Here is a 15,733-nt window from a genome sequence, read left to right as displayed (position 1 = left end):
ACAAGAAGTGCAATTCCACAACCTATGTATTTTGTAAAACAACCACAAACTCACAGAAAATGACATTTGGGAGATATTAATACTAAAATACCTAAGAGAATGCTATGATAGGCTCCTGGCTGGTTTAAATTCCTGGCACCATGTGTTTTAATGGTAATAAGAAGCCAGGTGAGGCAGACAACCTCCAGGTATCAGACACGAATTTCTTCCTAGCGAAAGCAAAGCCAAAACTGAAACAAGGAGCTGATAACAACCTGCTGGACATTGCACTGCAGGAGAAATGAAGAAACGTTTCATTTGCTTCCTACAGCCCAGCAAGGAGCAGCACAGTATTTCTGGGGCAGTTTCACAGCCCAACCAACCCCAAAGGAGCCCAGAAGCAGACTGTGCAGCATCGCTGTGCCATCGCCATCCTCTGCTGCTATGGGGGGCTGTCAGCCTGCAGCTGCCCCCAGCCCCAGCCTGCTTCTGGGATAGCACACAATTTTGCTGATTAAGGAAGCAGGATGCAGATGGAAACCACCTCAACAAGGAACAAAAGGAAGAACATGGCTTGCTAAACGCAGTGTAGCTTCGTCTCATTAGACTCACAGTTAGATAGCATCTCCTCTCCCAGGTATCACCTCTAAGATACCATCTCCCCTCCAGAATCTCACGCTCCAGTTATCTCCATGCATTCAAAATCTACAAATGCCCAGGATATCATACGAGGTAAGATAATTATCTTCTACAAATGCATACGGCAGACTTACTAAGCGATGCTCTTCAACTCCTCCTACAAATAGCTGCACGGTTACATCACAACTTTCTGCTAATAATTACTGCTTATTTCTGGTCTGTGAAATGGCCAAAAAAAAAAAGGCAGCAGCTATAAGCAGAGTGCAACAGACGAGAGCTGGATGTGCGGGCTCACTCTGTGGTTGGGCTGTATTGGTACAAAAGCAGTGTTAGGTTACAGGGTAACAGTCACACCACTGTCTGGGAGGGGTGAAAGGGAAACAGCGCTGAGAAACAGCCCTGAAACTGCTCAAACATTCCTCAGAGCAGCAGTAGTAAGCCTGCCAAGGGAAGAAAATGATTATTTTTAAGAGATCTGAAAAGCGGAAGCGTTGTTGATTATAATTAGCATGTAATCTGAAACTCCAACTGTACCATGCAGCACACGAGATGAGACAATTAGCATTTAATTAGGAGCTTTGCACACTTTCTTCTTCCACTTTGATAGCTCAAGTGATTGCTTTACAGTCTCTCGCTATCCTTTTGTTCCATTTCCTTTCATACAACCTCCATTTTCCAATATTTGGGAGGTTATTATTAAAAAAATACTCCTTGGCTTTAAAAATTTTTTTACAGAATTTCTCACTTGATCATAAAATGAAACATATTAATCCAGACTGACATCCTTATCTGAACAGCAGACTCACCAGATTTCCATGAAATCCAGGCTGTGCAAATACATAAGCATGTGTGTATGAACATGTGCAGCCCCATTACAAGCAGCTTTATCATTCATGCCTTTTAATATCAAACACATTTGACCTAAAAGCTTAGCAGTTCTTAATCAAGCAAAAACTCTTCAAATGGTATAGAACAGCTTTAGTGTTAGCTTGGGACTCAGGTTAAAAGGTTAGGAAAAATAAGGAAATCTGATTGAGAGGAAAAAGTTGAAGCCAAGGTAAACTCATGCATTCCTCCCACCCTCAAAGCCAAAAATCTGCCCTCTGAGCAGATGTTGCAGAGCAGTGCTTCCTCTGCTAACCCCAGCGAAGGCCACACACAGATTTCCAAGTGGCTAAATTGTCTCTTCCACATTTCACAGACCTGGAATGACAACCCTCAATCACAGAAGCCTCCAGCTTTGTCTTACAATTGCTTATAATGAGGTACCAGAAAAAAGATCTTAGGCTGACACTTCAGGTGATTTGACTTGGCACCTGAATAACTATCTTCCCCAAAGGATATCCTGGGTATTTCTGTGCATATAGAAACCTGGATCCCAGCAGCCTGAAGGGAGGAGTAGGTTAAGGGCCCTAATGTACAAACTTTGAGCAGAGTTGTAACCACGTTTTCTCCCATTCACATTATAGACACAGGCTTGGGCAAAATCCTTGCTGCAGATCTAAGAGCGCTGGCAGAGAGCAGTTCAGCCCTGTGAAGACACAGGCAGCACCCAAAGAACACGGCAACTCTATAATCAATAATAAAAGGAAAGCAAAAGTCAGTGTTCTCCAACGGGCTCTTTCATTTAAGCTGCCTCTCTACCCTCACTTGAAAACTCAAGATGTGATTACTGGGGTCATTTATTCAGCCCCCCATAACTGCCAAGCTCCTCAACCTGATCCAAAGAGCACCATTGTAGAGTTCCCCAAAATAACACCAGCTGGATGCAGACAGCCCAGTATACAGCATACCCTCTGTAGGAGAGCTGAACTTGGTCTCATTGACAAATGTGGACAGATCAGAGGGCTGTGGGTAATCCTGCTTGTCCGTGCTTAGGTCCACAGTCATGCAGGTCCATTTCTGGCTGGTCACTGCCAGTTTCTCCTCATCTGTTGCATGAACCACTGCAGATATGACAGGAGGCGTTTCTGGGGTAGGCAGCGGGGTGGGATCCTGTAGAAAACAGGGCTGATTAATCCTGTTATCTTTCATCAAGAAGTTGTATGGTCAGCTCTGAATTCCTCCACCTGACTGCAGTCATCCTTTTAATTCTATGCTCTTCACTGCAGCCCTGTCTAAAATGCTTACCGAAAAATAAAGTGCTGCATTTAGAACTGCCCTAGCAACAAACCTTCCTCCTGTTACTGAGCTCTTTGATGGTAAACACTCACAATGCAAAGCTGCCTTGATAACAAGGCAGAAAGAAAATCTGGAGCTGTTTAAACCCTTTAAACACATGACAGAAGTTGTACCCACTGTCAGGACTGAAGACCTAGAGGAGCAAAGCTGACTTTTTAGGTTTCCCTTGCAGGAGCAAGTCTGTGTAGGACTGTGAGGTCTCAAACCCTGTCTGCGCTTCTATGCCATCAACCTGCATCAATAGAAGGCAAGATGGGGGAGAAGAAGGCAGGCAGCAGTGTGGAAGGAGCAGTGCTGCATCAAAGCAGTTGGGCTCTTACACACAGAGGGCTTCTGTTACCTCCCTTCTAAGGGAACCACCTGCTGGCTGTTTACAGCAAGGAACAGAGCCTTCCAAGCACGTGCTCCTGCTAGACCAGCCCTCTTGTTTTACTTCTGTTTTCCTCTCAGCCCGGTGTGTCTAGCTTCTTACTTCTGAATACAAAAACTGCAAGGTGGATGCTTGGCTTAATTTTTCTTTTAATGTATGCCACTCCAAAGCATACTTGATAATAGCCTAATTGGGATTCCCAGAGCAATATATACTGCATAGATGCCAAAAGCTTAATACCTCATGATTACAGCCCCACACATTCTACTTGGACACCAGTATGCTTACATTCTTTACCAAAGTTCTTCTGTTATGAAATGTACAACTGTAAATCAAAATGTCTCTTCTTCACCCCTGCAAGAATATATGTATCACAACGATGCAGTACTTTACCTGAGAAGGAGGATCAGATAGTGGAGATCTTTTTGGTGATTTTTTCACCCTAAATGTATCACTAAAAACAAAGTTAAGACAGTTAGCATGGTAATAGCAGAAAGAAATGGGTCATTTCACACTTAGCGAGAGACAGCTACAGAAAGTGCATTCTCTGTAAGCCCTTCTGCTTTTAAATCCCATCCATTAGGCAGCAGCACCACAGAGAAACATGCTGGAGGTACATACTTTTGTCATGCATTTGGAACAGACCTTGATACCCAAAAAGCTGAGAAAAGCAGGATTGCCATATTTCTAAATTCACAGAAAAAATGTGGGTTTTTTCCAGCTAACTACTGACAGAATGTTATTTACAGAACAGAGTTGCTGCTCCACTGCAATTCAAATCTCTGCTCCAACACAGACATCTTCAGTGGCCTTAAGCAAATTATTTAACTTCTGTCTGCTCCAGTTTCCCATCTGAGAATAAAGCCCTAAACATATCTTTACAGGAATGACCTGGGAGTTAAACCTGACAGACTCAGTCAGTAAGCTCCAACCACCCCACAGGGCATGGAGATGAGAAAGAAATGGGTATGATTTGGGCGAAGGACATAAAAAAAGCTGCGGAGGATGCCGTTGCTGAAATTGCAGCACAAAGTTCCATCCTTAACAACAGACATGATAAATGTCTCCCTTTGAGATATCCCCCCTCACTGCAGCCTTCCAGTACCTACAGGGAGGCTACAAATAGGAGGGGAGTCAACTCTTTACAAGGGTAGATAACAGCAGGACAAGGGGAAATGGTTTAAGTTGAGGGAGGGAAGATTTAGGTCGGATGTCAGAGGGAAGTTCTTTCCTATGAGAGTGGTGAGGTGCTGGAACAGCTGCCCAGAGAAGCTGTGGATGCCCCGTCCCTGGAGGTGTTCAAGGCCAGGTTGGATGGGGCCCTGGGCAGCCTGGGCTGGTATTAAATGTGGAGGTTGGTGGCCCTGCGTGTGGCAGGAGAATTGGAGCTTGATGATCCTTGAGGTCCCTTCCAACCCTGGCCATTCTATGATTGAAATAAATATAGCATCAAATATGGCAATGCTGCTTCCACTGCCCAACAGCTCACAAAGCAAACCAGGAGTGCAGACACTGTAGCCCTCCAAAAATCCCACAGATTTAAATCAGGCAAAGAGAACGAAGAATTTATGTTATATGGAAGTGTATAACTATAAATGTTGGCTTTATCTTCCTTCACAATTGGTTTAAAGCCTTTTCTAACAAGAACATCAACCAATTATCTACCATCTTCATGCATGTTGCCACAGCTGTTCAAACACGTTTTTGCTACTGACTAGAAGAGGCAGAAAACATCCAACTCGTTGATAGAGATTTAATGTAAGAACTTGAGGGGCAGTGGCAAAAGTTACTGCCCATCAGCTCATTCCTGTCAGTGAGGAGCAAGGTCAGCACTGTGAATTGTAATGGTGGCTATCAATTGGAAGAGGGTAAATCCATACCACTTCTATAGGGAAAAATTAATTGGGCAGCTGAATATTAGGGTGTTTGGTGCTACTAATGATCTAGGTAGGATGCTAGAAATAATTAGGACAAGTTATTCCCTTAAGGAGAAATAAATCATGCAGTATTTAAGAAAGATGGATTGTACAATGTTTTTGTGTGATGGTAGGAATAAAACTGCTGTATTATCTCTAGGATGGGAATTCTGCAGTTTTTAAAAGAGGATCTTCTTTGACAGGCAAACAGATAATGAGGCATTAGACTCCTCTAACTCATTCACAGATGGGAGCTTTCCTTAAACAAGCTTTCATATGTGCCAGTGAAGTGACACAGTTAACACAAGCTTCATGCTGAATAATAACTGATCATGCTGCAAAATAAACGAGTAAAATTAAAAAGCCCATAAATCAAAGAAGAAAATTGAAATGTTAGCTTAGAATTACTTACAACAGAGAACATACAGACATCACATCTTCTACCATCCTAAGACAAATAAGACAAAGAAAAGAGAGACAGACAGAAGGAACTGACAAAAAAGATAAACCTACAAATACTGTTAATGTGTTACGGCGATCTGATCATGCATATCTTCTACCTGCAGAACCTCTACTTTTTACTGAGCAACAGTTTCAGAAGAAAAAATATGAATACTTAAGTTTTCCACTCTTTTTAAATTCAACCTTATACTTCAGACATGCATTCATCTTACAAAGCATTTGTCAAAGCTGAAGACACTGAACTAAATTCTCATCAACAAATGAACCATTCTTGCCTTCCCTGATGGCAGCCACCTGCTTTCTCCTCAAAGCACACTACTTCTTGTTAGGGATAAGGGATGTCAGACTGTCTTGAACGGCAATTAAGCTTGAGGAAAGCACTACTACTCAGCTTGGCAGCTCCTACTCCATTCCTCACGTGCGAGGCTCCTGAAGCTGGCATGCTGCATTTCCAAAAGACAGCCTCCAACCACCCAGCTCCTTTGGGAGGCATGTCGACACAAACCACCTATCTGGATACAGCATTGAGCAGGGACTCAGGAGGCATCAGCTGCTTTTTGCTCACTTTCATCTGAGCAAGATGATCCATCACGATACAGCTCAGCACTTCAGCACGTGAACAGAGAGTGATTTGCATCAAGCTGACATCCATTCTAGAAAGCTCGTGTTTCCATGTGTACAGCACATAGGTAGTGCACACTTAGCAATGACTTACGCTCAGGCCTGGCTTTTTCACCTCTCATAAGTCTTATCTAACAACAACAGTCTTTCTGTACGATGAACACATTCTCAATCTGGCCTATGGAATTTTATTTCTGCAACTCTCAACAGAAAACAAGCAAGCAAACAACAACAGAAAACCTGGCTTGGCAAAATTCTTTAATTTGGATATATTACAGTATCATTTCTAATTCCAACACCTATCAACAGCTCAGAGCAGTGTTTTGCACTGGCTTCTCTCTCCTATCCTATTGAGGAGGCACCGTCAAGGAGGGTCCAGCAGGCAGTATCTTTGCCCATGCTGGGTTCTCCTACCCTGGATCCCATAGAAGAGTCACACCAAGGGGCCTTGTTACAGAGAGCAGTGACAGGCAGAGACAAATATAGCCACTGCCTCCCACAGCATCCTCTAGCAAGCTTGAGGCCAATTTTCTTCTAGAAAGCGTTAGAGCTGCAGGCAGCGCTGTGCATTAACATGCAGATCCCCTTCGTTAGAAACCACTTGCAAAAGTAGGTTATAGGGCTGCAGTAAGCAGATATCTATTATAATGCCGTGAAAGAAGCTCCAAACAAGGGCAGAAAATTCTTATTAACCTTCTGAAAAAAAAGATTACAAAAATCTACAGACTCTTTTTAAATTCACATCGCCTCAAAACTAACAACTTTGGAATTGGTTCCGATACTCAGAGCAGATGGGTGGACCCAAGAAGCTTATACCAGGGGTCCAGCTCCTAGCTGGCTATGAATATTGGACTTTGGGGTCTGGTGATGTAAAAATTCCCCTCTTTTCCCAAGTACAACTCAAGTTGTTCCTCTTTTGCAGTCAGACTTCTGCACATTGGTTTCAACCTCCCAACTCCTTTAGGGAAGACATTCTTTGCAAGCTTTACATTAACCATATAATCTTTAAATAGCCCAGTTTTACCAAAATACTAGAAGTCATTGGATAAAACTTGCTGTGTACAATAGAGGATTTATTCTTGTCTTACTGTTCCATTCCTCACTCAAAAACTACGATTCATAAAATACTCTTTACTGGTGTGAATCATTTTAAGCAGTTTCAAATTCCAAAATGAGGTCACCAAAAAATTTCACACAAAATTGATAAAATTGGGACTTAATCAGATTGAAAGCTACACTGGACCCCGAAATTCAAAAACTCAATTCCCAGACCAGTGACCTCATCAGGACTGATTTACTGCTGGTTCTCCCTTTTGATCTGGAAATGCCACGCTACCGAGGTAACAGGCTGAGGGAAAGCAGGTCAGTTGTGCAGTAAGCAGCACTCAACAGCATCTTCCTTTCTCTTGTCAAGGACAAAACTACCCTAACTATGCTATGGGTAGGAGTGTGCTGCTTCAAATCCAGAAACATCCGAGCCCTTTAACTTACGTCTTTAGTGGCGTCTTCTTCTTTTTTGCAGGTTTATTCAAGTTGTCTCCATCGGTTCCGTTTGTTTCGTTGGCACTGGCTGGTATCTCAAAGGAGGCTGGAGATTTAGTGGGTGAGTTGGCAATCTTAGAAGAAGACTTGAAAGGGTCAATGGAGTCCTCGCACATGTCTGGCTCAAAACTGTACGTTTGTTGAGGCAGCGTGGGAGATTCTTGCATTTTTGTACTGGAGGAGAACGGATTAAAATTGGGATCATCCCACTTGTCAATATCAAAAGTGTAAGATCCTTTTGTGATCGGGATTTCGTTTGGATCAGCAGGTGCCTTCGTCGGTGTGGTCGGAGCATTGTCAAGCTTTTCCACGGACTTTTTAGTCTTTGGCCTCCGTAGTGGCATTTTAGCACCAGGCTTTTTACCTGCTTTTTTAGGAGGAGGAGTGCTCTCCTGCTGCTCTTCACAGATCCCTTTTTCTTCCGAATAGTCAAATTCCAGCCTCACGGCAACACCTTTGGCTGGAGGGTCCTCTTGTCCCCCAGTGTCCGACGGAGTCACCTCCCCAGCCTCCGGTGCAGGTGTAAGAGGTAGCGTTTTCTTATTGGCAGGGGGTGAGTTTTGCACTTTGCTGCCTCCAGTACTAAAAGCACTAATCCCTTCCAAATTGTCTGGATCCAAAGGGTAGGATCCCTCAGGCACAGCAGAGGCCTCCCGTTTCTCAGCAGAGGTTTTAGAAGGGTCAGTATACTCGGGTTTTACTGAGGCAGCTTTTGCTTCGGGTGCTGGTTTCTCCTCACCCGCAGAAGCTGCTTGGCCAAGGTCAGGAGGCTCTTGTGGCGCTTCCTTCACCAGCGGAGCGTCCAGGGATTTTTTTGCTGGCTGCTTCTTTTTTAAGGAAGCGGGCCTGGATTTCTTCGTTCGCTTAAGCGTACTGGAAGCACTGCTTGAACCAGTACCATAAGCATCTGCTGCCGGCGCTAGTGTCTCGCTGTTGCCAAGGTAGGATGCTCCATCAAAATCACTAGCTTGCAAGCTAAGAGACCGAGATAATGTAGATTTGGAAACTGGCACTGAATCAGTAGATTTTCTTCGAACATTCGCTTTGGGGTCACGATTCTTCAATTCTGGAGAGCTCGGTCCTAAGGCATGGAGAGAATCAACCAGCTCAATGTTATCAAAGTCCAAGTTGTAAGTTCCACTGCTGGCTATTGGCTTGTCCTCATCGAAGACGGTGGAAAAAGAATGGCAAGGGGGACGGAAAGGGCTTTCTTCAACTGACTCACTGTGTGACACATCAGTGACAGGGGCAGTTTCAGGAGGTAATCCTGTGGAAACAAACAGAAAACAGTGAATTTCAAATGTCCCTTTACAATAATTTTCCTTACAGTTTGGCCAGCGCTTCAGCAACTGCATGTTCATATTAAGTTTTGTTTCCCATGTTCTATTTTTACTAATTTCCCAGAGGAAAAAACAATGGCACATGGCTTCCTCTCCACGAGACATCAAGGCTGCTCCTGTCTGCCCTAAGCAGTCAATACGTTCCACTTTGACCTCATAATTTCAAGTTTATAATGGGACATCAATCACTGAGAATTCCGTATGAAGCAGATTATGTTGAAGATTAAAAAAGAAATCAATTAGACAACTCTACAAATACTCTCAGTTGCATATCTTCTATAAGAATGACCATTACGTGCTCCCCACTGATTATTCAAAACATTTCTCAAAGGGTAGTCCTAATTCAAAATTATATTCTAGAACTGTCCAACAGAGCATCTTTTCACTGTAGCTAAGCATTTGCTTGCTGAACAGAATCCTAAAAAGTTCTGTTGAACAATTATATTGGACAAAACAGACAAGCACACAGTGTATATCAAAAGGACAGAAAATAGAAAAGTAAGAGAGGATTAAGATAATGATTAAGATTGCTGCCTTCTATCTCATGAAAATTCATTACTAAAACGCCTTACTGATCCTGAATATGGGTTGCTCCTGCTGCCATTGCACTGTTCTGTGTCTGAACCTCACTGCCACCTCTACCAATATGCATGTATCACAGCCAAAGCGTGCAGAGCTCAGAAATCTTCAGTTCCCTACCCAGGATATGCTTAGCTGGCTTTGTACTTAGCAGCTGAGCTCTTGCTGATGAGCACTGAAAGAAAACACTTCAGTTTTTTCTAATGAGCAACATAGCATTTTTCACGTTGTCAACTTCAAATGAGTTCTTTGCCCATCCTTAAGTGATTTCAGCAAAATTTCTATGCATCTTTTTCACTTCAATCTTGACACGTTTTGCAAAACAAATTTCCATTTTGCCCAGCTCCATTCATTAATCTTTTCCATAAAAGCAATATGGGCAGAGAATCAATAAGTACTTTTAGTTAGAAGCCATGACTGGATGATGAACAGATGATGAGCATTTTTTCTTTATTTCAGAGGAAATTTTATGTCCATATAGAAATTATTGTTTAAGGATGCTGAGAACGGAAGAAACTTTAGGGAATCAGATACATTTCCTTAGGGCAGCACGAAATATATTCAGACTTTTTCAAAGGAATGACAGCAAGATGGATTGTCTTTGAGGAATTGGATTTTACTGAGTTACATGAATTAAAAACATTGTTTTACTGTGGTTGTTTTGTTTTTTTTTTCTGAAATGAATGCTATTAACTTGGCAGTACTTCAGGACAGTTTATTATTTCCCTCATCTCCTCCGGGTTGTCCGTGGTTTCAGTCTGGTGGAATGGCCACTAATTAAACACAATTTGCTGAGCTTCACACACACATCTCTCACTTCTGACACTGGTCAGACTCAAACAGTGTCATAAAAGCCCACGCTGTACTAATCTGTGCATTTTACATCAAAATGGAATGGAAGACATTTAGCTGGAATACAGAGCAGTAAGCACTTGCATAGCTCTAACAAGTCAGCAGAGCCCAAATCTAGGTCAGCATGAAATAAAAGGGAGATCCAAACACAGTCTTCTGAAATTACATGTTATTTTCATTCCTGCACATGCCGAAGGCCTCACTAGGGTTGAGGTCTCTTGTTTAAAGTCAGTATAAACATATATTTTATATATATTTTAAAAAATCAGCATTCTGCAGGACTTGGAATGTAGAAGACAGGCGCAGCACAGCTGAGGTTGGGAACAGATCACAGCAGCAAATGGAGGTACAGCACCCTCCATTGTCCACATAATGCAGAGTTTTAACCCCTTTAATTGCTTTTTTCACAGTTTCCTTCAAACCAAACTCAGTACAGATTTCTGCAGAGCGCAGCTCGACTCACTGCTGTGATGTTTCCATTGTTTCTCTATGGAACAATATGTGAAATTGAGAAAACAGGGCTTCTGGCAGAAATGCAGAGCTGCTGCTTGATTCCTCCAGCACCACAAGTGACACAGCTCCACCCTGGTAGCAGCAGGAATGTGGGAGGGAAGAGGTGAGCAGTATATATTGCAGAGCAACACAACATTGTATTGCTACAAAGACATGTTAAGATCATTCTTTCCTGATGTTAAAATCATATCCGGAGCACAGTGCCATTTGCTTTCTTACATCACAAGATTAAGCAAAACAGTCTTGCTAATTACAGTATTTCATTAACATACAGCTTGGTGGCAGAGGAATGCACTATGCAAAAGAAGGCAGGATTTGCCTTAGAGAGAACAGCATAAAGTCTTGAACAAGGACTTTTAGGGGCCCACTGCAAGATGCTGACACTCATACCCAAATGATACCTGTAAGAGATGCCCACTGGTAGATACTAATTATTTTAAGGAGCACAGGTGAAAGCAGGGAAATCTATTTTGTCCCCAAAAACAGGCGAATCCTGAAAGAAAGCTCCCACTTCATCTCGTTACAAAGAGGTCCACACGCTGCTCCTTCCATGTGGGCAGCTTTCTGACTGCAGAAGAACCCTGCCTGGATTGGGTAAGAAAAATCCCTAAACCAACAAAAGCCGAGGCTTTGTGAAGCCAGGCAGTGAGCCCTTGGGATGAGGGGATCCGCACCAAACACAGGCAGTGTTACCTCAGGCGAAGGAACGCTTCCAAAAACCACAGAAGCATCTTCCAATATGCTTTAAAGATATTTTAAGCAGAAAAGAAATTATGCATCTCCACCAGCTACCAGCTTGTTGAATCTAAATCTTAACTGCTTCTTTATGAACAATGAATATCTACTGAGCAAACAGAATCAAGAAATTCCAGATGCTTTTACATATTCTTCCCCTTCAATTATGTTCAGTTCCAGTGCTGGAGCTGCGCTGCGTGCTAGGATAGTAGAGTGTTTTGTTCTTTGTTGACATGTCTCTAAAATAAGAATGAAATCCAATAGACTTAGACTGGAAAATAAAAAGCCTTAACGCTGCTGACTTGGAGGCAAAGCAAAACACTATTTTGAAAGATGTAGAAACAAAATCTGACCAGATCGAATAAAGCAAGAAGAAATACAACTCTATTTCTGCTTCCTTGAGAAAAAGAAGCAAAAGGAAACCTCTGGAAAATGCATACAGCACATACCCACACTCTCTGTGATAAAGAAATAACCCACCAGACAAGTATACTTTGCCTTCAGCATAGAGAAATTGGAATTACTTAACATTACACATAGTCAAACACTGCTTATTTCAAGTTCCTGCTTGTTACGAGAAGCCTTTGAAGAAATCAGTTGGTAGCACTATTTTTAAGATTACTGTAAAAATACTCCAGCCATTTATTCTGGGAGAAAATTTAGATGTAAATTTTATTTTCAATTTTCCTGTGCCAGGCTTGGAGAGGGGAAAAAAAAAAAAAAAAATTCCATACCAAAAATTCAGCTTGCTTTTGCCTGGATCACCATCTCTGTACTGTAAATGCTGACTTCCATTCCTCTGGAACAGGAAGGAACTGGAGATGGGTCTCCCATTGGAGATGAGTGGGTTGTAACGCAGAGGACTGCAGCGTGCAGCTCCCTGAGCCCATCCGTGCCCCCTGGCCCTCTCCCTTTACCAGCAGGTCTCTGGCTCGGCCACGAGGCAGGTTTTACACTGCTGGGAGCTGGAATGAAGCCAGGTGAACCAAGCTGCATTTTGGTCCCATCATATATATTAAGCTTTGAAGTAGTTCTAATTAAAAACTCTCCTCTTGGCTTTCCAGCAGTGGGGTCCAGCTGTTGTGCTAATGAGAGCAGGCAGGATAACTGCAACCGTCTGCATCAATAATTACTGTCAGATACAGATGAAATAATCCTTGGAGCACTGACTGTGCTCCCTCCTTCCACCCCTCCCACAGAAGACAAAGACACGATGCCAGCCAGCCGTTGCTGCCTTGCACCACATGTCAGACTCCTCGCCTGCCCGTCTTCCTTATTGCTATTGTGTGAGCTGTATGGTGCAGTGAGAAACGCTCCTTCAGCTGCTCCTAAACCCCAGAAAGGGGCTCGCTGTTGTGTGCAGCCATGTGCGCAACCCAGAGGTAACAGAACTGCAGGATAACTGTTCCTCAGTGGCTTATGGAGTACAAAATGTTCAACTAAAATGTCACATTACCAAAGGAGCGTGCAAGCACCTAGATTGGAGTCTTTGTATTCTTAACTTCTGCTAAAGATTTCAGAAACAAATGAATGCTTTGCGTTGCCCTCCTACATTTGATCTTCTTCTGCATTACATATCTTTCTTCTCTCCCATAAATCATCCTGTTGTATAACTGCATATTGCATAACTTTGGAGCTCTGTCAGTTTGTAGTAATTTGCCTCCCGTGAACAAAATCTTATTTTCAAATGAAATGTTTTCATCTCTGCCATCCAGTGGCTTTTAATATAGCTCACGTTTGGCTATGAATAATCAGTTTCCTATCTTTCTTCAGGAATATCTGACAGAAAGGAGGGAGAGATGTGGGATACAGGGAGGAAAGAATCACACGTGACAGGGAAGCACATGCATAATCGAGGGCTTGCAGATAATCTCCTGCAGTAATTAAAAACATGCTCCAATCCTGTTTAGCGTAGGATTCTTTTGTTCTCTCAGCAATTAACTTACTTTGTAATCACGGAAATTAAAACTAGAAAAAGGAAAGAAGATGGAGAAACATTTGATACAGTGAAGAGAGAACTGTAAAGGAAAAACTACTAGATCTCAGTATTTCATTTCTATTTTATGGGACCAGTTTGTCCTTTCACATTCTTATGAACTCTTAGCATAACAACAATCTTCAAGAGCCCTTCATGAATAAGCCCTAGAAATATTTCCAAGATAGACAGAGATAAGGATAGCTCAGGATATTTCCAAGGCTTGTCATATCCATTAAGGTTGAAACCAAAGCTCAAAAGCCTCCATTATGCATATGAAACACAAGTGAGCTTTAGTAAAATCACCTTTTCACATTTCAGCCAGGTAATCAAGATGACTTGGCTTTTGGATAGGAAAATAGACAGCATAATGGGGAATTCAATCTTAAATTGCTCAGCTGTCATCAGACAACCCAAACAAAGCTAATTTGGGCTAATACAGTGCTTCTACTCCCTCAAATTCTATTATTCAATTTGGAGAACAAAGAACACTCTCTTAGAGACAAAAGTTTGTTTTTTTTTTTTAATGCAATATTCTCTTCTTGAAAGTTCTTTTGTCAGTGTATACCATTTTCATGTATCTGTATTACACGCACACTCATGTGAACTGCTTTGTTACTTCTATACTGTACCAAAGAGCTCATTACTATTGTTAGATGTTCTACTCTCCGTTCTGCTTCAGATGACAGCTGAAAGTGACATTTTGTTAGCTGTCACTGTTAACAGCACCTGCATCTCTCTTAGTAAAGCTCCTAAAGTACTGGGAGGAGGGAATGGAAAAAAATAATAAAGAAAAGATGAACTTTCTAGAATATTTGTCAAATGTTATGGCAGATTCTCTAGTACTTTATTCCAGCAAGCAACTGGGTTTTTCCTCTTGTAGTGGATGAAGATGAGTATAAACTCATTAATCTTCCAGAAAACACTTTGTTAGCATCCGTTCCTTGTCTCTGCTAACACAAACACATCCTGCAGCAACCTGTCCCATACTGCATGCTTGTTACCTGTGTCTTCCAAGGGCAGCTGAGGCTTTATTTCTTGCTCTGCTATGTCTGCTACGATGGCTACCTCCGTGTCGGGTGGTGGCTGTGGAGGTGATGGAGGAGCCTTGACTGGTGTCGTGGACTCTGGGGTCTCAAATGCTTCTTCTGAGTCAGAGCTCCTGGGGAAAACAAGAGAGAGTTTCCTTTAGCAGGCAGGACTAGTGAGTAGAGTGAAGATTCATGTTTGGAGGAGACAAGTTGTATTTGGAAATGCAGAATTTTCCCATAGCCCTTTTCAAAAGATAAACACACAGGTTCGTTACACACGGTGAGACAAGCTATAAAATGTGCTGAGTCCTGGTGTTGTCAATCATTCAAATTGACAGTTTCCTGAAGGAAAAGGGATCTGCCCATTTCTAGCAATTCTTTTCAAGGCTGGACTGCAGTCCCCATGGCTGCCCACACTCAGCATGACAGTGCAGCGGGGACCAAACCTGCTGTGAAGTGAAACCAGAAGCACCCCACAAGCCATCCTGCTGCAGCGAGGACTCCTCTCACTCTGTTGAAGTCAAACGATACCTCAGAGCTGCCAGATTCTGCTCTCTTTATTAAAGCTCATGATTATTTTAAGCAGATCGATGTCAGCAGAGGTACAAGTACTGGATTTGCATCCTATTACGCCTGCTGAAATCTGTCACAGCAGGAAATCTCCTGTGAACTGGGTAAGAAAAGAACTCACAACCACCAGCCTGAGCAACAGAGGGGACTCTGCAGAACATCACGACCCCTCTCCCTGGTGTAACCAGATGCTTTGGGTGGTTTTCTCACCTTTTGGGAAATTCGTCTGCCCAAAGCTTGCACCATTTCCTAGAGAACTGCTCATCAAAACTGTCTGGTTATCAATTCTTTCTATGGCTGTAAGACCCCTCTGTGTCAGTGCTTAAACCATGCACAGCCATCAGGCTACAGAATGGGTGAATGGGAAGAGGCAGGCTGCAGCGGTGTGAATTACATCCCTTCAGACACATATCGTGCCCTAAGTTGAA

General features: G+C 42.6%; 1 protein-coding gene across 9 annotated transcripts in view; it reads right to left on the bottom strand.

Annotated features, from left to right (window-relative positions):
- The window catches only part of TACC2 (transforming acidic coiled-coil containing protein 2), a 117,520-nt gene that overhangs the window by 23,485 nt on the left and 78,302 nt on the right, over positions 1-15,733 (bottom strand). For 8 of the 9 annotated variants that reach the window (XM_042863811.1, XM_042863810.1, XM_042863814.1 and 5 more), the window contains 4 exons: positions 14,709-14,866; positions 7,660-8,977; positions 3,563-3,623; positions 2,412-2,613 (listed from right to left, as the gene is read on the bottom strand). In XM_042863811.1, the coding sequence (XP_042719745.1) occupies positions 2,412-2,613; positions 3,563-3,623; positions 7,660-8,977; positions 14,709-14,866 (1,739 nt within the window). The remainder of the gene's footprint in view (positions 1-2,411; positions 2,614-3,562; positions 3,624-7,659; positions 8,978-14,708; positions 14,867-15,733) is intronic. The other variant, XM_042863813.1, reaches the window with a different exon arrangement.

This window comes from Lagopus leucura, unplaced genomic scaffold (assembly GCF_019238085.1).
Source record: "Lagopus leucura isolate 7727_CA_CO unplaced genomic scaffold, USGS_WTPT01 Super-Scaffold_741, whole genome shotgun sequence".
Lineage (NCBI taxonomy): Eukaryota > Metazoa > Chordata > Aves > Galliformes > Phasianidae > Lagopus > Lagopus leucura.
Note: the sequence above shows the minus strand (reverse complement) of the source record. Positions and strands in the feature narration are given on the sequence as shown.